Below are 26,256 nucleotides of genomic sequence, written 5' to 3'. Positions count from 1 at the left end.
GCCACATATCCACTTCTATAAAGCCGCACTTTAGTAAATATACCCCTAATTAGTAACATAAAATTGGTCAGTAAAACCAACTAATAACCAACACACCTCTACCCTGCCAGGATAATGGAGTAACCAACAGGTCAATACTGTTAAATGTGAAAAGAAGCACTGGGCCCTGTATTATTGTGTGACACAGGTTCCGCCATAGGGCCTAATTCAGACCTGAGCGCAGCAGCATCATTTTTCTCTAACGGGCAAAACCATGTGCACTGCAGGTGGGGCAGATATAACGTGCAAAGAGTTAGATGTGGGTGGGGTGTGTTCAAACTGAAATCAAAACAGCAGTGCAAAAATAAAGCAGCCAGTATTCACCCTGCACAGAAACAATATAACCTACCCAAATCTCAATCTCTCTGCACATGTTGCATCTACCCCCCCCCCCCTCCCCCCGTACAGTGCGCATGGTTTTGCCCATTAGAGAAAGATTTTGCTGCTGCGATCAGGTCTGAATTAGGCCCATAATCTAACAGTCTCTGCTGTGATCCCCTCCCCTTCCCCCACCTCTTCCCCCTCCCTCCCCATCATGCTGCTGCTGCTAGAGTTATTTGCCATAAGTAGGCCAAGGAATAGTTGAAGGTATATCATGGAATTCATGTTTTCCACTTGGCAATACTATTTGTAGCATGCCACAAAGACCAGCATGCCCAAAATCCAGTTAGTTTGGCATCTGAAAGGCATTCCTGCCCTACGAGCCAGGAAAAAACCCTTCTTAGCCCTTTCAATTATGCTAAAAACATCCAGGTAGCAGCCATCCCTATTTGTATTCCCTGATGGTACCGTCACAAATCAAACCTAAAAAGTGCCTCTGCTTCCTGTGTTCTTCTCATGAGCATTTACAGACCCCACCCCTGCCCCAAAATAACTGATCACTTCAAACTCTCACCACCTAAGCATCAATACCCACAAACTAAACCACACCTACGCAGAAACCTGGGAGCTTCTAGAAGCTATCGCCTAAGTGGCCCTTTGTATTAGCAGTGCCCTGTGCTCTATAAAAGGTTGAGATTGAACAGGTGTTAAAAGTGTTTAGTCACCCAGACATGTGGTCCCCCACGTCTTTCCTGTACATGTTTTACGCTTCAGGAACAAAGAAGAATATTGTATAATGATTTATGGCACATCAGGAAGTTGCAATTGCTTTATGATTTAAAAACCTTCAGTACTTGCCCCACTTTATATCTAAGCTAAGTAAGAAATGATCCATTAATATATTTTGTGGAGGAGGGTTTTCTTGTGTTAAAGTATACAAAACCAGCTTTGATAAATCTCTCCCTTTGTGTCTAATTTGGCCTAATGACTAAACTGTCCAATATAATTGCTTTTTGAATGCTTTCGTCCTAAATTTACATGTTATTATTGTGTCCTGGAAGGCCATACTATTCTGCTCTAATGTGATGAGATTTTCTGCCATTGCAGGCACTAATCCATGTGCTGATCATAATGGAGGCTGCAGTCACCTGTGCTTCTTCACTCCTCATGGTATACGATGTTCCTGTCCAATGGGATTGGAGTTACTGAGTGACATGAGGACCTGCATCATTCCTGAGGCCTTCTTAGTGTTCACAAGCCGAGCAGCAATTCACAGGATTTCTTTAGAAACTAACAATAATAATGTTGCAATACCACTCACAGGCGTTAAAGAGGCATCAGCCTTGGATTTTGATGTCTCTGATAATAGGATCTATTGGACTGATGTCACATTGAAGGTACAATTACAACCTGCATGTCTCTGCTAGGCCAGTTTGTCCATTAGCTGTACTCATCAAAGATTTGTTGAGGGACAATTCAGTTAGCGCCAATGACTATGAAAGGACAGGGAAATGGTTGGAACACCGGTACCAAAATCATACATTTTCTGTCACGCTCCCCGTACCGTAGTTCCCGGTGATGTGTGCGCAGTCTCACATTCACCAAGAGCTGAATTTCACCTGTGAAGAACTATAGATGCTTTGTGTGAGAGAGAACCTATCCATTTTTCTTCCTTCATCATATAATTTATATTACCAGGCCAGTTAGCTCTAGATCACTACACTTTTTATTTTAGGGGTCATTGTCCTATTCTTTAGATCTTTTCTTAGATAAGACCTAATATAATGCAAGTGACTAGACTTTTTTTTTTTAAGTTAGCGCAATTTGTACTTTCACATCATGTTGTATTTAATTCTTTTAAGAAATATACACTGTTTTAGCTTCTCAATTGGATAAACTGAATCACCATTACAATGCAAGTTAATATGCTGATTTTATATTGTAACCTGTTTCACTAATTTAATTTTTTTTGTCCCCAGACAATCAGCAGAGCATTTATGAATGGAAGCGCAGTAGAACATGTTATTGAGTTTGGCCTCGATTACCCAGAGGGAATGGCAGTCGATTGGATGGGAAAGAACCTTTATTGGGCAGACACTGGAACCAACAGAATTGAAGTATCACGCCTTGATGGCCAGTTCAGACAGGTCTTAGTCTGGAAAGATCTGGACAACCCAAGATCTCTTGCTTTGGATCCAGCAAAGGGGTAAACAATACATAAGGGTTACAAATATATGCAAATGTTCCCGCACTTTGCACAATTTAATATATGAAGTTATATTACCCTTATTGCGTTGGTCAGTGGTTCTCAAACTGTGTGCCGTGGCACCCTGGGGGTGCCTCTGGACACTTCCAGGGGTGCCTCGGGTTGGTGTTAGAGAACCAATTCAAATTATTTATAGTCGATGTAATAGGCAAAACCAGTGCTGGTGTCTACCAGTCATAAAATATGTGGACAAACAGAAGCAAATCTTGTCCTTCACCATATAATTAAACCTAAATATGACCTATAAACACAATTTACTTAATTTAATTTTTATTTAATTTTTTTATTTTACATTTTCCGTTAAGAAACTTTGGCCTAAGGGGTGCCATGAAAAAAATTCTGATACTCTAGGGCGCCGTGATTCAAAAACGTTTTGGAACCACAGGGCTAGGCTTTTTTTAATAGCCATTTTCTACTGGTGTTTTCTTTAATGAGGAAAGTGGTCTAACAACTGTTTAAAATCTTACATAATTCCAAAATATGTTCTTTGTTTATCCCTTCCAGTGACTGCTTGCAAACTGATCTTTATTGCTCTAAACTGTACTTGTTGTTTATTGCGATAATCACAGTGGCTTCACTGTGGTAGTAGAGATGATCAGTATTTACGGAGAAGGCATGCAGTGGCTATGGCAAGTTTCATGTACACTGCATACTTTACCTGGTGCCTTCAGTCCAGGTTCACCAGCAACATTTATTAGGCAATTTGATATGTCAAGCTGCCCTTCAACAACTAGAGCAGTGTTGTGCAAACCTGTCTATCAGATTGTAAAATAATTAGCAGGTTTGGCTATGCTTACCATTTGTGCAGTAAACAGTGCTTTTGTAACTGTTTTTGAAGACAAATGTGGGGCTTTCTTGGAGTCCTGAGCACATTGGCTGTTGCAGTCATCAGCAGGAACATAACTAACCTGTCAACCAAAGTAGAGAAAAGTCAGCATTATATGTAGGTTGTCCATGCTTAACAAAGTGATATGTCCAAATCTTCCAAGACTTACAAATCCAGAAATAAATTGGAATCCCCAAATAGTAGAACAACAAAAAAGACTTTATCCACGTGTGGAATTTGTGCATCGTTTGTGTTGTAAAGGCCTTATAATGATCTGTTACACACAGTAGGTGCCGATAGATGTTTTTTTGTTTTGTTTTTTGTCCAGATTTTTTGTGGTTTTTTTTTTTCTTTTCTTTTTATTCTCTATAGTTTCCCTACTGTTGGCGCATTTTTTCCTGGACTGCTCTACTGTGTTAATCACATCACCAATTTCTTCCTGTGGTTACTACAATAGCATCTGGGACTCTCGTAGGTAGCTGTAAAGAAATGGTGCTGGGCAATGCACCTTAATTCTGGATGTTACAACTATGTAAAATGAAGGGGCGTCATGACTTACAAATGTTGCATCCTGTTTTTTCTTTCTATGAAGTGATAATATAACTAAAGTTATAAATGCCTTATTTGTGTATTTCTTGTAATGTCTAGTTTTTCCATTGCAGCTACATGTACTGGACAGAATGGGGAGGGAAACCTAGAATAGTTCGAGCCTACTTGGATGGAACCAACATCATCACTTTAGTTGACAAACTGGGCCGTGCCAATGATCTGACCATTGACTATGCTGACCAGAGACTTTATTGGACTGACCTAGATACAAATATGATCCAGTCATCCAACATGTTAGGTAACCACTTCAAATCCCATTTGTAATTTATATTCTGGTATCTGTGTTTGTTTAATTTTTGTTTTCATTTGGATTTTTTTTATGTGATTTTATTAAACAGTGTCTCAAATTCTATTGAAGGGACAAAGAATTGAGAAGATATCATTTTTATTTTTATTTTTTTACTGCATAACATTGTAAATGGTGTGTCATGTAATGTTCCAAATACTCTGCTGGTGTGCATTGGCCGTCTTAGGAGCAGATTACTAAAGCTTCCAAAAATTAAAAGTGGTGGCGTTGCCCCATAGCGATCAGATTTTGTTGATTTTGTTTTCAAGGATGCAATAGAGAAATGAAAGATGAAATCTAATTGTTTGCTATGGGCAACACCTCTGCTTTTCATTTTTATAAGCTTTAGTATAACTTCCCCTTAGAGTTCGTTTTGCTTCTGTAAGAAAATAAGTACGAAGTGAAGGTATTAGCCAGTTTCCATATATGTGCTCAAGACATGCCATCCGGCTAGAACTTTTTTCTCTGGACCCAGCCAGGGAACGTAGGTAAAAAATAAATCCATAGTCTTTGGTCTTTTATCAGTTTAAAAAAATATATATATCCAAAGAGTAATATAGAAGCGGGGAGCCTTGAAAATTCAAGAGCTTGTTATCTGAAATACAGGAAAATGCTCGAACAGAATTTCACCCTATGAGAAGAATAAAAACACTTCAGGTTTACAGATGGGTATAATAAGAGATTGTGTGCTTGTTAATGTTCATTGTTGTGTGTTAACCTTTTAATAACTGCATAGGACTCTATCTTCACTTCACTGTATCTTTTTGTTTCTCTAACGTCCTAGAGGATGCTGGGACTCCGTAAGGACCATGGGGATAGACGGGCTCCGCAGGAGACATGGGCACTTTAAGAAAGACTTTGGATCTGGGTGTGCAAAGGCTCCTCCCTCTATGCCCCTCCTCCAGACCTCAGTTTGATACTGTGCGCAGTGGAGACTGGGTGCATTTCAGGGAGCTCTCCTGAGTTTCCTGTAAAGAAAGTATTTTAGTTTGGTTTTTTATTTTCAGGGAGCCTGCTGGCAACAGACTCCCTGCATCGAGGGACTGAGGAGAGAGAAACAGACCCACTTCTCTGAGTTTCAGGGCTCTGTTTCTTAGGCTACTGGACACCATTAGCTCCAGAGGGATCGGTACGCAGGTCTCACCCTCGCCGTCCCTCCCAGAGCCGCGCCGCCGTCCTCCTCGCAGAGCCGGAAGATAGAAAAGACTTCAGAGGCTGCAGAAGACAGCGTGATCTTCATAGAGGTAACGCACAGCAGTGAAGCTGTGCGCCATTGCTCCCATTCACCTCAAACACATCGGTCACTGTAAGGGTGCAGGGCACAGGGGGGGCTCCCTGGGCAGCAATATAAACCTCTCCTGTGGCAAATGTACATATATACATGTACAGCTGAGCACTGTACATGTATATAAAGAGCCCCCGCCATGTTTTTAAGAATTCTGAGCGGGACAGAAGCTCGCCGCCGAGGGGGCGGGGCTTCTCCCTCAGCACTCACCAGCGCCATTTTTCTCCACTGCACCGCTGAGAGGAAGCTCCCCGGACTCTCCCCTGCTTGATACCACGGTGAAAGAGGGTTTTAAAGTAGGGGGGGGGGGGGGCACATAATTGGCGCATATACATACTTGAAAAGCGCTACTGGGTAAACATTCTGTGTTTTTTTCCTGGGTCATATAGCGCTGGGGTGTGTGCTGGCATACTCTCTCTGTCTCTCCAAATGGCCTGGTGGGGAACCTGTCTTCAGAAAAGAGCTTCCCTGTGTGTGGTGTGTCGGTACGCGTATGTCGACATGTCTGAGGTTGAAGACTCACCTAAGGAGGAGGGGGAGTGTATGAATGTAACGTCTCCGTCGGTAGCGCCGACACCTGACTGGATGGATATGTGGAATGTTTTAAGTGCTAATGTTAATTTATTGCACAAAAGATTAGACAAAGCTGAAGCTAGGGTACAGTCAGGGAGTCAACCCATGTCTGTCCCAATGTCGCCGGGACCTTCGGGGTCTCAGAAGCGCCCACTATCCCAAATAGTAGACACAGATACCGACACGGATTCAGACTCCAGTGTCGACTACGATGATGCAAAATTACAGCCAAAAGTGGCTAAATATATTCGATATATGATTATTAAAATAATGTTAAAATAAAGATGTTTTGCATATCACAGAGGAACCCCCTGTCCCTGACACAAGGGTACACATGTTTAAGGGAAAGAAACTTGAGGTCACCTTTCCATCCTCATATGAGCTGAACGAATTATGCGAAAAAGCGTGGGAAACTCCAGACAAAAAACTGCAGATTCCCAAAAGGATTCTTATAGCGTATCCTTTCCAGCCAGAGGACAGAATACAGTGGGAAACCTCCCCTAGGGTAGACAAGGATTTGACACGCTTATCAAAAAAGATAGCGCTCCCATCCCAAGATACGGCTACCCTCAAGGATCCTGCTGACCGCAAGCAGGAGGTTACCTTGAAGTCCATTTACACACATTCTAGTACGTTACTCAGACCGGCAATTGCGTCGGCCTGGGTTTGTAGTGCTGTAGCAGCATGGACAGATTCCTTATCAGCGGATATTGAGACCCTTGATAAGGATACCATTTTAATGACCCTAGGGCATATTAAAGACATTAGTTTACTGGGTTCCAGAATAAACGCTATGTCTATTTCTGCTAGGCGTGTCTTATGGACCCGACAGTGGTCAGGTGATGCCGACTCAAAGAGGCATATGGAGTTTTTGCCTTACAAGGGTGAGGAATTGTTTGGAGAGGGCCTCTCGGACCTCGTCTCCACAGCTACGGCAGGTAAATCGATTTTTTTGCCTTATGTTCCCTCACAATCTAAGAAAGCGCCTCATTATCAAATGCAGTCCTTTCGTTCAAATAAAAGCAAAAGAGTACACAGCTAGTTCTCAGGAACAGAAGTCCTCCCCGGCCTCTGCAAAATCCACCGCATGATGCTGGGGCTCCCCTGAGGGAGTCCGCTCCAGTGGGGGCACGTCTTCGACTTTTCAGCCACATCTGGGTTCACTCACAGGTGGATCCCTGGGCAATAGAAATTGTTTCCCAGGGATACAAGCTGGAATTCGAAGAGGTGCCTCCTCGCCGGTTTTTCAAGTCGGCGCTACCGACTTCTCCCCTGGAAAGGGAGATAGGGTTACATGCGATTCACAAAATTGTGTCTTCAACAAGTGGTGGTCGCGGTTCCCCTGCTTCAAAGAGGGAAGGGGTACTACTCAATTTTGTTTGTGGTCCCGAAACCGGACGGTTCGGTCAGACCCATTTTGAATTTAAAATCCCTGAACCTTTACTTAAAACGGTTCAAATTCAAAATGGAATCGCTCAGAGCGGTCATCGCCAGCCTGGAAGGGGGGGATTTTATGGTATCTCTGGACATAAAGGATGCATACCTGCATGTTCCCATATATTCTCATCAGGCGTACCTGAGATTTGCGGTACAGGATTGTCATTACCAATTTCAAACGTTGCCGTTTGGGCTTTCCACGGCTCAGAGAATTTTCACCAAGGTAATGGCGGAAATGATGGTGCTCCTACGCAAGCAGGGTGTCACAATTATCCCGTACTTGGACGATCTCCTCATAAAAGCGAGATCACGGGAGAAGTTGCTGAACAGCGTATCACTTTCACTGAAGGTGTTACAGCGACACGGCTGGATTCTCAATATTCCAAAGTCGCAGCTGAATCCTACGACTTGTCTGCCCTTCTTGGGCATGATTCTGGACACAGACCAGAAAAGGGTTTTTCTTCCGATAGAAAAAGCGCAGGAACTCATGACTCTAGTCAAGAACCTGTTGAAGCCAAAACAAGTGTCAGTACATCATTGCACTCAAGTCCTGGGAAAAATGGTGGCGACGTACGAAGCCATTCCCTTTGGCAGGTTCCATGCAAGGACTTTCCAATGGGACCTATTGGACAAATGGTCCGGGTCACATCTGCAAATGAATCAGCGGATCACGCTGTCCCCCAGGGCCAGGGTATCTCTCCTGTGGTGGCTGCAGAGTGCTCACCTTTTAGAGGGCCGCAGGTTCGTCATTCAGGATTGGATCCTGGTGACCACGGACGCGAGCCTCCGAGGTTGGGGAGCAGTCACACAGGGCAGAAATTTCCAAGGCCTTTGGTCAAGTCAAGAGACTTGTCTTCACATCAACATCCTGGAACTAAGGGCCATATACAACGCCCTACGTCAAGCGGAGACCTTACTTCACGACCGACCAGTTCTGATCCAGTCAGAAAACGTCACCGAGGTAGCTAATGTAAACCGCCAGGGTGGCACAAGGAGCAGAGTGGCGATAGCGGAAGCCACCAAAATTCTTCGCTGGGCGGAGAATCATGCAAGCGCACTGTCAGCAGTGTTCATTCCGGGAGTGGACAACTGGGAAGCAGACTTCCTCAGCAGACACGACCTGCATCCGGGAGAGTGGGGACTTCATCAGGAAGTCTTCGCACAGATTGCAAGTCAGTGGGGACTGCCCCAAATAGACATGATGGCGTCACGTCTCAACAAAAAGCTACAAAGGTATTGCGCCAGGTCAAGAGACCCTCAGGCGGTAGCTGTGGACGCCCTAGTGACACCGTGGGTGTTCCAGTCGGTCTATGTATTTCCTCCTCTTCCTCTCATACCCAAGGTGTTGCGCGAATAATAAGAAAAAGAGGAGTGACAACAATACTCATTGTTCCGGATTGGCCACGAAGGACCTGGTATCCGGATCTGCAGGAAATGCTCACAGAAGATCCGTGGCCTCTTCCTCTAAGACAGGACCTGTTGCAACAGGGTCCCTGTCTGTTCCAAGACTTACCGCGGCTGCGTTTGATGGCATGGCGGTTGAACGCCGGATCCTAGCGGAAAAGGGTATTCCGGATGAGGTCATTCCTACGCTAATAAAGGCTAGGAAGGACGTGACATCTAAACATTATCACCGAATATGGCGAAAATATGTTTCTTGGTGTGAGGCCAGGAATGCTCCTACGGAAGTATTCCATCTAGGCCGTTTTCTTCACTTCCTACAAACTGGAGTGAATTTGGGCCTAAAATTAGGCTCCATTAAAGTTCAGATTTCGGCCTTATCCATTTTCTTTCAAAAGGAATTGGCCTCTCTACCTGAAGTACAGACTTTTGTGAAGGGAGTACTGCATATTCAGCCTCCTTTTGTACCTCCGGTGGCGCCTTGGGACCTTAACGTGGTGTTAAGTTTCCTTAAGTCACATTGGTTTGAACCACTTGGAGTTGAAATATCTCACTTGGAAGGTGGTCATGTTGTTAGCCTTGGCTTCGGCTAGGCGAGTTTCGGAATTAGCGGCTTTGTCACATAAAAGCCCCTATCTGGTTTTCCATATGGATAGAGCGGAATTGCGGACCCGTCCTCAATTCCTACCTAAGGTGGTCTCATCCTTTCATATGAACCAACCTATTGTCGTGCCTGTGGCTACACGTGACTTGGAGGATTCCGAGTCCCTTGATGTGGTCAGGGCTTTGAAAATTTACGTGGCCAGAACGGCTAGGATCAGAAAAACAGAAGCACTGTTTGTCCTGTATGCAGAGAACAAGGTCGGCGGCCCTGCTGCAAAGCAGACTATTGCTCGCTGGATCTGTAACACGATTCAGCAGGCGCATTCTACGGCAGGATTGCCGTTACCAAAATCGGCTAAGGCCCATTACACTAGGAAGGTGGGCTCGTCTTGGGCGGCTGCCCGAGGGGTCTCTGCACTACAGCTGTGCCGAGCTGCTACTTGGTCGGGGTCAAACACCTTTGCAAAGTTCTATAAGTTTGATACCCTGGCTGAGGAGGACCTCCTGTTTAGTGCGGACTTCTTCTGCAAGACTTGTATATAGTTTTGCTTACATAAGGGTTATGTTATAGTTTTCATCGGTCTTGGACTGATGCTATGTTGTTTTCATACAGTTAACTGGTTAGTGTATCACAAGTTATACGGTGCGATTGGTGTGGCTGGTATGAATCTTGCCCTTGGATTAACAAAAATCCTTTCCTCGTACTGTCCGTCTCCTCTGGGCACAGTTTCTCTAACTGAGGTCTGGAGGAGGGGCATAGAGGGAGGAGCCAGTGCACACCCAGATCCATAGTCTTTCTTAAAGTGCCCATGTCTCCTGCGGTGCCCGTCTATCCCCATGGTCCTTACGGAATCCCAGCATCCTCTACGGACTACGAGAAAAAGATTTACCGGTAGGTTTAAAATCTTATTTTTTGTTTTGGATTATGACCTTCCCTGCATCATGGGGACTGTACAGCTAATGCAGAAGCTGCAGGAGCTTCTGTATTATAATGAAATGTATGTAGTGAAATGGGTATCCATTTGGATGGTTGACCATGTTATGGTCGACAGTCATTAGGTCGATCACTATTGGTCGACATGGGTACATGGTCGACACATGAAAAGGTCGACATGAGTTTTTCAAAAAAAAATTCCCTTTGGGGGAACTTTTCCATACTTTACGATCCACGTTGACAACGATTAGGAACGGTAATCTGTGTCGAGCGTGCGGTAGCGGAGTGAGGCACCTTGCCCGAAGCATGGCGAGCGAATCAGTGCACTAATTGGGGTTCCCCGTCACTTTACACAGAAAACGACACCAAAAAAAGTTAAAAAAACAACTCACGTCGACCTTACCATGTGTCGACCATTTGTCCACGTTGACCATGCCAATGTCGACCAATAGTGGCCGACCTAATGAATGTCGACCATAACATGGTCGACCATTCATACTGGAACCAGTGAAATGCTAAGGATTGTCCTAATGGAAGAGAGATCAGAACCACGTTTGTAGCCTGGTATCTAGTTGTAGAAGAAGTGCCCCTGGCTGGGATAAAAGCAGCAGTGATGGCATGTAGAAATTCCGTGTGTGCATTAGTGATCCGGGGTATCCGTACCAAACTGCTACATCCAGCAGCTACTTGCAGCCTGAACATGTCACTTTTTATCACTTGCTGTGTTTGTACATCATGAGTTAGGCATGAATAAATGAGTATAGTAGAATTTAATTTATATTTATTTTATAATCCTTTTTCCACGTTGCTTATGAAGCACTTAGGAATAGCCTGCTAACAGGAAAAAACGGAGAACGATTAAATGTACAGTAGAGGATGGAGTTTGTGTGTTGAGCGTAAAACCAGCTGTTGTGTCTGCGCAGTTTCCTTATTCCTGCTCTCAGCGCCTGCCTGGGAATATTATGACTTCATGCATTTTATGGGCATGCCATCATCGTGTAGGAATCATTCAGCAGTGTAATAGTTAATCAGCATTTTTAACAGGAGTCGGTGTGCCTTGAAGTGTATAAACGCACATTTTAATGAAATGAGTAGTTTTGAAATGGAAAGCTTATTTTCTTTTTCAAATATTTTTTATCCTTAAAAAATATGTCGCTAATTTTCAGTCTACCTTTTGTTGCATCCTACTTATTCACACTTCTAGACTGCCACATGCACCTGTGTGGTTACACCCTGCACAGCTCGCTGCGTTTCTCCTTGTAACAGCTGGGGTAAATACAGCGCTCTCCACACTCCCCTTCCCATAACTGTAACATTGGGCTGATGTTGGTAGGTTCAAAGGAAACTTGAAGAAAAAGTACTTCACAGAAAGGGTAGTGGATAGGTGGAATAGCCTCCCATCAGTGGTGGTGAGTACAGTACAGCAATTTAGACATGCTTGAGATAGACAATGAACTAAGGATCAACTAATTGCAGAGGTACTAAGCCTTGGAGAGAGAGAGAGAGAGAGAGTACCAGCCAATCAACTTTTTACTGCCATGGTACAGATTGTGGTATTTGGAAAAACAGGAGCTGATTGGTTGGTACTTTATCTCTCTCCACTTTATCACTCTTCAAGGCTTAGTACATTTTAAGGTTATGTATGTAAGAGCTCACTGAGACAATATTTATTTTTTATTTTTTTGCATTTCAAGTTTCTCTTCTGCTTATAGGGAAAGTTCCAGTTGCGCCATTTGTCAGAGCCAGCCCTTAGATCGCTGTTGGCACTCAGTCTGTCTGACTGCACATGTAGAAATATAAGGTGTACTTATCTGAATGAATTTTCAGGATGCAGTAACTCTTACAGCTCAGTGATCTATGTTTAGACTGCATTTCTATCTATCCATTAATCTGCAGAATCATTTTTCAACTTCTTGTTTCAACAGGCCAAGACCGGGAGATCATTGCCGATGACCTTCCTCACCCATTTGGACTGACCCAGTACAGTGACTTTATCTACTGGACAGATTGGAACCTGCACAGCATAGAAAGGGCAGACAAAGTGAATGGGAAGAACCGCACATTGATCCAGGGTCACTTGGACTTTGTGATGGACATCCTGGTATTCCATTCCTCCCGCCAGGACGGCTCCAATGAATGTATGCAGAACAATGGGCACTGCGGCCAGCTCTGCCTGGCTGTGCCTAATGGATACAGATGTAGTTGCTCCTCTCATTACACCTTGGACTCCAACCACAGGAACTGCAGCCGTAAGCACCACTAGTGTCCATTACCTTATGTATAGTAATTTCTGCAGCACTTATGGCACATACACACAGTGAGATTCGGGCTGTGCCTGATTCTCACTATGCGACAGGGGCCAAGTCGGCATCGCAAGCACATAATGAGTGTGCTTGCGATACTGACTGTGTGCGATTTTGGCTAAGTGTCAATCTTAACTATCTTTTCTACGAGATAATCAAAATTGACTTGCCTGCACAGTCTGTCTAGTCTTGCGATGCCGACCGCGCATTGAATCGGGATCACAAGGTGACTTTCACCTTGCGATCTGCACTAACTTATAGTCAAAATCGTAAGAAAATTTCTCACCGTGTGTACACACCATTACACTGTTATGTTGCCATATTAACATTCTGCCTGTAACAATGAACACAGCGAGCCAGGCTGGGACATGCATCTGAGGGACCAGTAGATTCTTATTTGTAAAGAATACAGTTTTCTTCTGCAGTTAATAATCTTGGAACAATCTGTTTTTCAAACTCTATACTATTTAGTTTATTATAAATGAAGAAATACTGCTCTGTCTCCTTATAATAGTGATTGCCTGGTACATTACAGCTTTTCCCCCATTATCATGGGACAGGTTGCTGAGTAGTGATTATAATGAGTGACTGGAAACATAAATGGGGGGAATTCTATTGTGCCCGTTAAGCTGTCACGCAAGAAAACTGACCGTTGCCGCAATTTTTGCCGATAGTCATTATTCAATTGTAGACCGTTTTTTTCCACATGAAAACGAACCCGTTTTTCCATATGAAAACAAATGGATCAGGAAAGAATTCCGGGATCCATGTGTTTTTTGCGATTGAGAAATCGGGTCAGTTATCCATGATACAGACAACTTTCAAGGCTAATTGGATCGCTCCCAAGGGATCAATTAGCCTTGGTAACTTACTGTGGCTAAAAGAGTAAAGGGTCGAGGGCTGCGCTTATTGCCTCGTTTAATAAGTAAAGCTGCTATGGAGGAATGAAAGGACTCCACACTCCTCTCAGTTAGTACAAATAAAACATAGGGGGTGCCTCCCAGCGCTAATTTAATCAAGTGCACTATATAGATCTTCCACTATAGCATAAATCTAAAAATAATTCCAGTACAAATCCATATATAGATAATATATCTTTTTTTATTGAAATAGTAAAAGTAAATTACAGGAATGGATAATATCCCTTCTACTGTTCATTAAAACATATACAATTAATACCCAATCGTGAATCCTAATAATTGGTATACTACAACAATACATATACATACAACATATAACATATAATGACCTGTGATACGCCTATTGGCGAATTACTCACTGAGGTGTAATAATTTAAATCCGTATTTGGGATTAATAACGTATCTGGTAGTCTGGTTTATGGTATATCAAATTCCTGTATGGGCCACAGTCAGCGCTGTCCTATGGATCCTCTAATACAGACAATTCAATCACCTTCAGTGAAAAATACCTGGGTTGGTAAGGGCAATGTCTCAAATGAAGCTTATATTCACAAAGTCCAAAAATGCCCTTAATCCATAATTACTGAATGACTTACTTCAATAGTCGAATGCATAAAGAGTCGGGTGTCTGCCGGCAGACAGTTGCTGGTGTCTCTGCTATCAACTAGTTTCGCCTGTCTAAGCAGGCTTCATCAGGATAGCATCTGACGTCCTAGTGGATGCTGGGAACTCCGTAAGGACCATGGGGAATAGACGGGCTCCGCAGGAGACTGGGCACTCTAAAAGAAAGATTAGGTACTATCTGGTGTGCACTGGCTCCTCCCTCTATGCCCCTCCTCCAGACCTCAGTTAGAATCTGTGCCCGGCCAGAGCTGGATGCACCTAGTGGGCTCTCCTGAGCTTGCTAGAAAAGAAAGTATTTGTTAGGTTTTTTATTTTCAGTGAGATCTGCTGGCAACAGACTCACTGCTACGTGGGACTGAGGGGAGAGAAGCAAACCTACCTGCTTGCAGCTAGCTTGTGCTTCTTAGGCTACTGGACACCATTAGCTCCAGAGGGTTCGAACACAGGGCCTGACCTCAATCGTCCGTTCCCGGAGCCGCGCCGCCGTCCCCCTTGCAGAACCAGAAGACAGAAGAGAACGACGAAAACGGCGGCTGAAGACTCCTGTCTTCATTAAGGTAGCGCACAGCACTGCAGGGGGGGGGGGGCGCCCTGGGCAGCAATTATAATACTTTTTGGCACAAATTATACACATAATACAGTCTGGCACTGTATATGTGTGCAAGCCCCGCCATTAAGTCACACAAAACGCGGGACAGAAGCCCGCCGCTGAGGGGGCCTTCTTCCTCAGCACACCAGCGCCGTTTTCCCTTCACAGCTCCGCTGGAACCAGCTCCCCAGGCTCTCCCCTGCAGTATCTGGATACAAGAAGGGTAAAAAAGAGAGGGGGGGCACTTAAATTTAGGCGCAAATAAGATAAGTAAGCAGCTATTGGGAAAAATCACTTATTATAGTGTACATCCCTGTGTTATATAGCGCTGTGGTGTGTGCTGGCATACTCTCTCTCTGTCTCCCCAAAGGACTTTGTGGGGTCCTGTCCTCAGTCAGAGCATTCCCTGTGTGTGTGCGGTGTGTCGGTACGGCTGTGTCGACATGTTTGATGAGGAGGGTTACGTGGAGGCGGAGCAGGGGCAGATTAGTGTGGTGACTGGGCCGACACCTGATTGGATGGATATGTGGAAGGTCTTAACCGACAGTGTCAACTCCTTACATAAAAGGTTCGATGACGCAGCAGCCTTGGGACAGCCGGGGTCTCAGCCCGCGCCTGCCCAGGCGACTCAGAGGCCGTCAGGGGCTCATAAACGTCCTCTGGCTCAGATGGTAGACACAGATGTCGACACGGAGTCTGACTCCAGTGTAGATGAGGATGAGACAAATGTACAGTCTACAAAGGCCATCTGATGCATGATTACTGCAATGAAAGATGTATTGCACATTTCTGACGTTAACCCGGTTACCACCAAGAGGGGTATTATGTTTGGGGAGAAAAAGCAGCCAGTGACTTTTCCCCCATCTGATGAATGAAATGATTTGTGTGAAGAAGCGTGGAGTTCCCCTGATAAGAAACTAGTGATTTCTAAGAGGTTACTGATGGCGTACCCTTTCCCGCCAACGGATAGGTTACGTTGGGAAACATCCCCTAGGGTGGACAAGGCGCTCACACGCTTATCTAAAAGGGTGGCACTGCCGTCTCAGGATACGGCCGCCCTAAAGGAGCCTGCGGATAGAAAGCAGGAAGCTATCCTGAAGTCTGTGTATACACACTCTGGTACTCTACTGAGACCTGCTATTGCTTCAGCCTGGATGTGTAGTGCTGCAGCAGCATGGACTGATACCCTGTCAGACAACATTGATTCCCTCGACAGGGATACTATTTTGCTAACCATGGAACATATAAAAGACGTCGTCTTATATATGCGGGATGCCCAGAGGGACATTTGCCTGCTGGCATCTAGAATTAATGCAATGTCCGTTTCTGCCAGGAGAGTATTATGGACTCGGCAGTGGATAGGTGATGCTGATTCTAAAAAACACGTGGAGGTTTTGCCTTATAAGGGTGAGGAATTGTTCGGGGACGGTCTCTCGTACCTCGTATCCACCGCAACAGCTGGGAAGTCGACGTTTTTACCTCAGGTTCCCTCACAGCCTAAGAAAGCACCGTATTATCAAATGCAGTCCTTTCGGCCTCAGAAAGGCAAGCGGGTCAGAGGCGCATCCTTTCTGGCCAGAGGCAGGGGTAGAGGAAAGAAGCTGCACCAGGCAGCCAGTTCCCAGGAACAAAAATCCTCCCCTGCTTCCACTAAGTCCACCGCATGACGTTGGGGCTCCACTGGCGGAGCCAGGTGCGGTGGGGGCGCGTCTCCGAAAGTTCAGCAACCAGTGGGTTCGCTCACAAGTGGATCTCTGGGCTGTACAAATTGTATCTCAGGGATACAAGCTGGAGTTCGAGGCGACTCCCCCTCGCAGTTACCTCAAATCAGCCTTGCCAGCTCCTCCCAGGGGAAAGGGAGATAGTACTGGCGGCAATTCACAAGCTGTACCTCCAGCAGGTGATAATCAAGGTCCCCCTCCTTCAACAGGGAAGGGGTTACTATTCCACAATGTTTGTGGTACCGAAACCGGACGGTTCGGTGAGACCCATTCTAAATTTAAAATCCTTGAACATTTATATAAAGAAGTTCAAGTTCAAAATGGAATCGCTCAGGGAGGTTATTGCAAGCCTGGAAGAGGGGGATTTTATGGTGTCGCTGGACATCAAGGATGCTTACTTGCATGTCCCCTTTTACCCACCTCACCAGGAGTACCTCAGGTTTGTGGTACAGAAATGTCATTACCAATTCCAGACGTTGCCGTTTGGTCTCTCCACGGCTCCGAAAATATTTACCAAGGTAATGGCCGAAATGATGATACTCCTTTGAAGAAAGGGATTTATAATTATCCCGTACTTGGACGATCTCCTCATAAAGGCGAGGTCCAAAGAGCAGTTGTTGGTCAGCGTTGCACTCTCTCAGGAAGTGTTGCAACGGCACGGCTGGATTCTGAATATCCCAAAGTCGCAGCTGATTCCTTCGACGTGTCTGCTTTTCCTGGGAATGATTCTGGACACAGAACAGAAGAAGGTGTTTCTCCCGGAGGAGAAGGCCCAGGAATTGTCATCTCTGGTCAGGGACCTCCTGAAACCAAAACAGGTGTCGGTGCATCACTGCACGCGAGTCCTGGGAAAGATGGTGGCTTCTTATGAAGAAATTCCCTTCGGCAGGTTCCATGCAAGGATCTTTCAGTGGGATCTGTTGGACAAATGGTCCGGATCGCATCTTCAGATGCATCGGTTGATCACCCTGTCCCCAAGGGCCAGGGTGTCTCTGCTGTGGTGGCTGCAGAGTGCTCATCTTCTCGAGGGACGCAGGTTCGGCATACAGGACTGGGTCCTGGTGACCACGGATGCAAGCCTCCGAGGATGGGGGGCAGTCACTCAGGGAAGAAACTTCCAAGGACAGTGGTCAAGTCTGGAGACTTCTCTACACATAAATATTCTGGAACTAAGGGCCATCTACAACGCCCTGAGTCGAGCAGAGCCCCTGCTTCAAAACCAATCGGTACTGATTCAGTCAGACAACATCACGGCGGTCGCCCATGTAAACAAACAAGAAGCAGGATGGCAATGGCAGAAGCCACAAGGATTCTTCGATGGGCGTAGAATCACGTGCTAGCACTGTCAGCAGTGTTCATTCCGGGAGTGGACAACTGGGAAGCAGACTTCCTCAGCAGGCACGACCTCCACCCGGGAGAGTGGGGACTTCATCAAGAAGTCTTCACACAGATTGTAAATCGTTGGGAACTGCCACAGGTGGACATGATGGCGTCCCGCCTCAACAAAAAGCTAAAAAAATATTGCGCCAGGTCACGGGACCCTCAGGCGATAGCTGTGGACGCACTAGTGACACCGTGGGTGTACCAGTCGGTTTATGTGTTCCCTCCTCTTCCTCTCATACCCAAGGTACTGAGGATAGTAAGAAAGAGAGGAGTAAGAACTATACTCATCGTTCCGGATTGGCCAAGAAGAACTTGGTACCCAGAACTACAAGAAATTATTTCAGAGGACCCATGGCTTCTGCCTCTCAGACAGGACCTGTTACAGCAGGGGCCCTGTCTGTTCCAAGACTTACCGCGGCTGCGTTTGACGGCATGGCGGTTGAACGCTGGATCCTAACGGAAAAGGGCATTCCGGATGAAGTGATTCCTACGCTGATAAAAGCTAGGAAGGAAATATGTTGCTTGGTGTGAGGCCAGGAAGGCCCCAACAGAGGAATTCCAGCTGGGTCGATTTCTGCAGTTCCTACAGTCAGGGGTGACTATGGGCCTAAAATTGGGGTCCATAAAGGTCCAGATTTCGGCCCTATCTATTTTCTTTCAAAAAGAACTGGCTTCATTGCCTGAAGTTCAGACGTTTGTTAAGGGAGTGCTGCATATTCAGCCCCCTTTTGTGCCTCCAGTGGCACCTTGGGATCTTAACGTTGTGTTGGATTTCCTGAAATCACACTGGTTTGAGCCACTTAAGACCGTGGAGCTAAAGTATCTCACATGGAAGGTGGTCATGCTGTTGGCCTTAGCTTCAGCGTGTGTCAGAATTGGCGGCTTTGTCATGTAAAAGCCCATATCTGATCTTTCATTCATATGGACAGGGCAGAGTTGAGGACTTGTCCCCAATTTCTCCCTAAGGTGGTATCAGCTTTTCATTTGAACCAGCCTATTGTGGTGCCTGCGGCTACTCGGGACTTGGAGGACTCCAGGTTACTTGATGTAGTCAGGGCTTTGAAAATCTATGTAGCCAGGACGGCTGGAGTCAGGAAAACTGACTCGCTGTTTATCCTGCATGCACCCAACAAACTGGGTGCTCCGGCTTCAAAGCAAACTATTGCGCGCTGAATCTGTAACACGATTCAGCAAGCTCATTCTGCAGCAGGGTTACCGCATCCTAAATCAGTAAAAGCCCATTCCACAAGGAAGGTGGGCTCTTCTTGGGCGGCTGCCCGAGGGGTCTCTGCTTTACAGCTTTGCCGAGCTGCTACTTGGTCGGGTTCAAACACATTTGCTAAGTTCTACAAGTTTGATACCCTGGCTGAGGAGGACCTTGCCTTTGCTCATTCGGTGCTGCAGAGTCATCCGCACTCTCCCGCCCGTTTGGGAGCTTTGGTATAATCCCCATGGTCCTTACGGAGTTCCCAGCATCCACTAGGACGTCGGAGAAAATAAGAATTTACTCACCGGTAATTCTATTTCTCGTAGTCCGTAGTGGATGCTGGGCGCCCGTCCCAAGTGCGGACTCTCTGCAATACATGTATATAGTTATTGCTTAACTAAAGGGTTATTGTTATGAGCCATCTGTTACTGAGGCTCAGTTGTTGTTCATACTGTTAACTGGGTATGGTTATCACAAGTTGTACAGTGTGATTGGTGTGGCTGGTATGAGTCTTACCCTGGATTCCAAATCCTTTCCTTGTTGTGTCAGCTCTTCCGGGCACAGTTTCCTTAACTGAGGTCTGGAGGAGGGGCATAGAGGGAGGAGCCAGTGCACACCAGATAGTACCTAATCTTTCTTTTAGAGTGCCCAGTCTCCTGCGGAGCCCGTCTATTCCCCATGGTCCTTACGGAGTACCCAGCATCCACTACGGACTACGAGAAATAGAATTACCGGTGAGTAAATTCTTATTTTTTCAATGCATAAACAGCCCTCCTTAAGCTCTCTGCCAAGGAGGGTGTTTAGCTGATCACAGAAGTCAATGGTGCGATTTTCTTTTAATATCTTGTAGGTATTCTCGTCAAGTTAAATTCTATTTGATTCATCCAAATTAGACGGTCTGTCTAAAATGACAATGGCCCCCCCTTTATCGGCCTGCTTGATAACATTATCCTCCATTTTTAAGGATTTAATGGCTTGTTTTTCCTGGGGGTAAAGGTTGCTAGAATATCTCATATTGTGAGGTTTAATCTTTCTAAAGTAATCTTTCACTGGATTGTGAAAAATGTCAAGATGACTACCTCTTGATTCAACTGGATAGAAACGGGAGGGTGGAGCCACCAAAGGTCTTTGGGACTGAGGGGTTTCTGTCCTGGGGTTTTTAAAAAAAAATGTCTCTGTACTGTAAGGTTACGTATATATTTGAGATCTATGAACAAATCATATTTGTCAAGATGACTATCGGGCTAACTTGAGGCCCTTATTCAGGACTGATAGTTCTGCTACTGATGCTATATGCTTTAGTAATGTTTATGTAGTTTGGGGATATTGAAGGTATATAGATCAATGAGCTCTTTCCTACTGTAATATTAATTATTGCATTTTGTGCTGCAGTACCCTCCAGCTTCCTGCTGTTTAGCCAGAAGACGGCGATAAATCGGATGTTAGTGGATGAGCAGCAGAGTCCGGACATCATCCTTCCAATCCATGGCCTAAGAAATGTCAAAGCAATTACCTACGACCCAGTAGACAAACTCATTTATTGGGTGGATGGGAAGCAGAATATAATTAAAAGGGCTAAGGATGATGGCACACAGGTAAGAGTTGTGTCTATTTATCTAATTATTGGGGTACATGTAACAAGCAGTGTAAAAAAAAAAAGAAAAAAGAGAGAAATGGATTAGTGAAGAAGTTGCCTTTACCAACTAATCGGCTTCTACCTATCATTTTGTAGAATGTACTCGTAATAGCTACCTACAGGCTGGTTGTTTTGCCATCGACAACTTATCCACTTTTCCACATCTCCATTCTTTCCACTGCTTGATACATCTTTACCAAAATAATTTTGTTTTTGTTTTTCCTGATTGTTAATGAGTAATGGATATCCATATTGAATCTTCATGGACTATTTTTTCTTTAGACAATTCCTTGAACACTACAGGAGAAAATTAGAATATCGTGCAAAAGTTCATTTATTTCAATAATACAATTTAAAAGGTGAAACTGGTATATAGACTCATTACATGCAAAGTGAGATATTTCAAGCCTTTATTTGTTATAATTTTGACGATTGTGGTTTACAGTTTAAGAAAACCCCAAATCTAAAGTCTCAGAAAATTAGAATACTACAAAAAAAATGAAAAAAGGGATTTTAAATATAGAAATGTTGGCCCTCTGAAAAGTATAACCATGCATATATACTCAGTGCTTGGTTTGGGCCCCTTTTGCATGAATTACTGCCTCAATGCGACGTGGCATGGATTTTATCAGCCTGTGGTACTGCTGAGGTGTTATGGAAGACCAGGATGCTTCAATAGCGGCCTTCAGCTCTTCTGCATTGTTCTATCTCATGTCTCTCATCTTTCTCCTGGCAATGCATGATTATACTTTTCAGAGGGCCGACATTTCTGTATTTAAAATACTTTTTTTATTGATTTTATGTAATATTCTAATTTTCTGAGATTTTGGATTTGGGGTTATTTTAAACTGTAAGCCAAAATCATCAAAATTATAACAAAGGCTTGAAATATCTCACTTTGCATGTAATGAGTCTATATAATAGTTTCACCTTTTAAGTTGAATTACTGAAATAAATTAACTTTTGCACGATATTCTAGTTTTCTAAGTTTCACTTGTAATTGAGATTCAGTGATATATTTTCCCAAGCTAGGACTGCTGTTCCATATCCTATACCCCTTTCACATCGCACAAACAACCCGGTATCGACACGGCAATACGGCATATTGCCGTGTCGACACGGGTCAGTGTGCGATGTGAAAGCACTTTTGGCGAATTAGCGGGTTGCCTGATCCGGTAATTCAACCCGGTATAAAAGAAGGATTATACCCGGGTTGAATACCGGGTCAGGCGCAGTGTGAATGGGAGCCGCGTCGATGTGACACTGTTCCCATTCACAGCATAGGGAGAGGCGGCGCAGGAGATTAGCTCATCTCCCAGCGCCGCCTCCAACCCTGCCTTGCTGCTGCTGCACCCCACCCCCCACCCCCCCACCCCCCGCTGCTATGGCAACCGACTCGGTATATTGCCGGATCGGAAAGCCAACAAAAGCAGAGCAATTGCCGGATCCCACCCGGTAAGGACACGTTTCTCTTACCGGGTGGGATCCGGCATTTGCGATCTGAAAGCGGTACTAGATTGCACAGGTTTACAGGGTTAAGGCCTGAGTAATGTTGGAGGCGTGGCCTAATCAGAGGTGTGGCCACAGCCCCTATAAAATATAGATTGGTAAAAACTGCATGTTTGTCACTGCTTCGACCTGCACAGCGCTAGGGGCTGATCGTGGGGGCGGGGTGGGGGAGGTTGCTGCTGCTGACAGGTAAGGAGAAGGGGGTAAGTTCAGGCCTGAGTAAGTAGTAGACAGACCCCACCATTGCAGGTATAAAATCACTGTAAGAATCTCAGGGGGAGAATACATTTGTGTCTATGATAGGCTGTATGCATCGCTGTTTATTACAGTAGTCAAACGGCGCTAATTTTTCTGTACATCTCTATGGGGTTTGAGGGAAAATTAGAGAGATTACGATATTGGGGGTCACTACGTGCTTTCACCCGACCTTCCTGGGGGCACTTCACGGCATCGCAAAGAATTCATTCTCAGCCCTTATATGTGGTTTTTTGTTTGTTTTATATTTGTACTTAATTTTTGTGTGTTCTTATAGAATGGTCATTAATGATTCAGGTACTGTTTTCTAACTTTATTTCTCGAACGTCCTAGTGGATGCTGGGGACTCCGTCAGGACCATGGGGAATAGCGGCTCCGCAGGAGACAGGGCACAAAAGCAAGCTTTTAGGATCACATGGTGTGTACTGGCTCCTCCCCCTATGACCCTCCTCCAAGCCTCAGTTAGGTTTTTGTGCCCGTCCGAGAAGGGTGCAATCTAGGTGGCTCTCTTAAAGAGTTGCTTAGAAAAAGTTTTTAGGTTCTTTATTTTCAGTGAGTCCTGCTGGCAACAGGCTCACTGCATCGAGGGACTTAGGGGAGAGAATTTCAACTCACCTGCGTGCAGGATGGATTGGATTCTTAGGCTACTGGACACCATTAGCTTCAGAGGGAGTCGGAACACAGGTCTCGCCCTGGGGTTCGTCCCGGAGCCGCGCCGCCGACCCCCTTGCAGATGCTGAAGATTGAAGAGGTCCGGAACCAGGCGGCAGAAGACTTTTCAGTCTTCCTCAGGTAGCGCACAGCACTGCAGCTGTGCGCCATTGTCTGTCAGCACACTTCCCACAGCGATCACGGAGGGTGCAGGGCGCGGGGGGGGGCGCCCTGGCAGCAATGTAGAATACCTGTATGGCGAAAAATACATCACATATAGCCCTTGAGGCTATATGGATGTATTTAACCCCTGCCAGACTTCACAATCTCCGGAGAAGAAGCCCGCCGAAAAGGGGGCGGGGCCTATTCTCCTCAGCACACAGCGCCATTTTCCCTCACAGAAAGGCTGAGGGGAAGGCTCCCAGGCTCTCCCCTGCACTGCACTACAGAAACAGGGTTAAAACAGAGAGGGGGGCACTGATTTGGCGATATACATATATATTAAATGCTATATGGGAGGAACACTTATATAAGGGTTGTCCCTGTATAATTATAGCATTTTGGTGTGTGCTGGCAAACTCTCCCTCTGTCTCCCCAAAGGGCTAGTGGGTCCTGTCCTCTATCAGAGCATTCCCTATGTGTGTGCTGTATGTCGGTACGTGTGTGTCGACATGTATGAGGAAAATGTTGGTGAGGAGGCGGAGCAAATTGCCTGTAATGGTGATGTCACTCTCTAGGGAGTCGACACCGGAATGGATGGCTTACTTAAGGAATTACGTGATAATGTCAACACGCTGCAAGTGGGTTGACGACATGAGACGGCCGGCGAACAAATTAGTACCGGTCCAGGCGTATCAGACACCGTCAGGGGCTTGTAAAAACGCCCATTTACCTCAGTCGGTCGACATAGACCCAGACACGGACACTGATTTCAGTGTCGACGGTGAAGAAACAAACGTATTTTCCTTTAGGGCCACACGTTAAGGGCAATGAAGGAGGTGTTACATTTTTCTGATACTCCAAGTACCACAAAGAAGGGTATTATGTGTGAGGTGAAAAAACTACCTGTAGTTTTTCCTGAATCAGATAAATTAAATGAAGTGTGTGATGATGCGTGGGTTTCCCCCATAGAAAATTATTGGCGGTATACCCTTTCCCGCCAGAAGTTAAGGCGCATTGGGAAACACCCCTCAGGGTGGATAAGGCGCTCACATGCTTATCAGAAAAATATCCTAAAAAGTATACACACACATGCTGGTGTTATACTGTGACCAGCGATCGCCTCAGCCTGGATGTGCAGAGCTGAGGTGGCTTGGTCGGATTCCCTGACTAAAAATATTGATACCCTTGACAGGGACAGTATTTTATTGACTATAGAGCATTTAAAGGATGCATTTCTATATATACGAGATGCGCAGAGGGATATTTGCACTCTGGCATCAAGAGTAAATGCGATGTCCATATCTGCAAGAAGATGTTTATGGACACGACAGTGGTCAGGGGATGCAGATTCCAAACGGCACAAAGATGTATTGCCGTATAAAAGGGGAGGAGTTATTTGGGGTCGGTCCATGGGACCTGGTGGCCACGGCAACTGCTGGAAGATCCACTGTTTTTTACCCTAAGTCACATCTCTGCAGAAAAAGACACCGTCTTTTCAGCCTCAGTCTTTTCGTCCCTATAAGATATCTGCCCAGGGATAGAGGAAAGGGAAGAAGACTGCAGCAGGCAGTCCATTCCCAGTAACAGAAGCCCTCCACCGCTTCTACTAAGTTCTCAGCATGACGCTGGGACCGTACAGGACCCCTGGATCCTTCAAGTAGTATCAAAGGGGCACAGATTGGAATGTCGAGGCGTTTCCCCCCTCGCAGGTTCCTGTAGTCTGCTGTACCAATGTCCCCCTCCGACAGGGAGGCAGTATTGAAAACAATTCACAAGCTGTATTCCCAGCAGGTGATAATAAAATTACCCCTCCTACAACAAGGAAAGGGGTATTGTTCCACACTATAGGGTGGTACTGAAGCCAGAAGGCTAGGTGAGACCGATTCTAAATCTGAAAAATTTGAACACTTACAAGGGTTCAAATCCAGATGGAGTCACTCAGAGCAGTGATAGCGAACTGGGAACAAGGGGACTATATGGTGTCCCGGGACATCAGGGATGCTTACCTCCATGTCCCAAAATTTGCTTTTCTCACCAAGGGTACCTCAGGTTCGTGGTACAGAACTGTCACTATCAGTTTCAGACGATGCCGTTGGAGTGTCCAAGGCACCCCGGGTCTTTACCAAGGTAATGACCGAAATGAGGATTCGTCTTCAAAGAAAATGGACGACCTCCTGATAAGAACAAGGTCCAGAGAACAGTTGGAGGTCGGAGTAGCACTATCTCAAGTAGTTCTACGACAGCACGGGTGGATTCTAAATATTCCAAAACCGCAGTTGTTCCGACGACACGTCTGCTGGTCCTAGGGATGATTCTGGACACAGTCCAGGAAAAGGGTGTTTCTCCCAGAGGAGAAAGCCAGGGAGCTATCCGAGCTAATCGGGATCCTCCTAAAACCAGGAAAAGTGTCAGTGCATCATTGCACAAGAGTCCTGGTAAAAAATGGTGGCTTATTACGAAGCGCTTCCATTCGGCAGATTTCACGCAAGAACTCTTCAGTGGGATCTGCTGGACAAATGGTCCGGATTGCATCTTCAGATGCATCAGCGGATAACCCTATATCCAAGGACAAGGGTGTCTCTCCTGTGGTGATTACAGAGTGCTCATCTTCTAGAGGGCCGCAGATTCGGCATTCAGGATTGGATGCTGGTAACCACGGAGGCCAGCCTGAGAGGCTGGGGAGCAGTCACACAGGGAAAAAATTTCCAGGGAGTGT

General features: G+C 45.5%; 1 protein-coding gene across 2 annotated transcripts in view; it reads left to right on the top strand.

The window, feature by feature from the left end:
* Positions 1–26,256, top strand: part of LRP5 (LDL receptor related protein 5) — a 317,788-nt gene that overhangs the window by 224,548 nt on the left and 66,984 nt on the right. For both annotated transcript variants that reach the window (XM_063945049.1, XM_063945050.1), the window contains exons 9-13: positions 1,468–1,757; positions 2,340–2,566; positions 4,115–4,299; positions 12,506–12,829; positions 20,720–20,922. In XM_063945049.1, coding sequence (XP_063801119.1) covers positions 1,468–1,757; positions 2,340–2,566; positions 4,115–4,299; positions 12,506–12,829; positions 20,720–20,922 — 1,229 coding nt within the window. The remainder of the gene's footprint in view (positions 1–1,467; positions 1,758–2,339; positions 2,567–4,114; positions 4,300–12,505; positions 12,830–20,719; positions 20,923–26,256) is intronic.

The sequence above is a fragment of the Pseudophryne corroboree genome, chromosome 11 (genome assembly GCF_028390025.1).
Source record: "Pseudophryne corroboree isolate aPseCor3 chromosome 11, aPseCor3.hap2, whole genome shotgun sequence".
NCBI lineage: Eukaryota > Metazoa > Chordata > Amphibia > Anura > Myobatrachidae > Pseudophryne > Pseudophryne corroboree.
The sequence above is the reverse complement of the archived record's forward strand: the minus strand, read 5'-3'. Positions and strand labels throughout refer to the sequence as shown.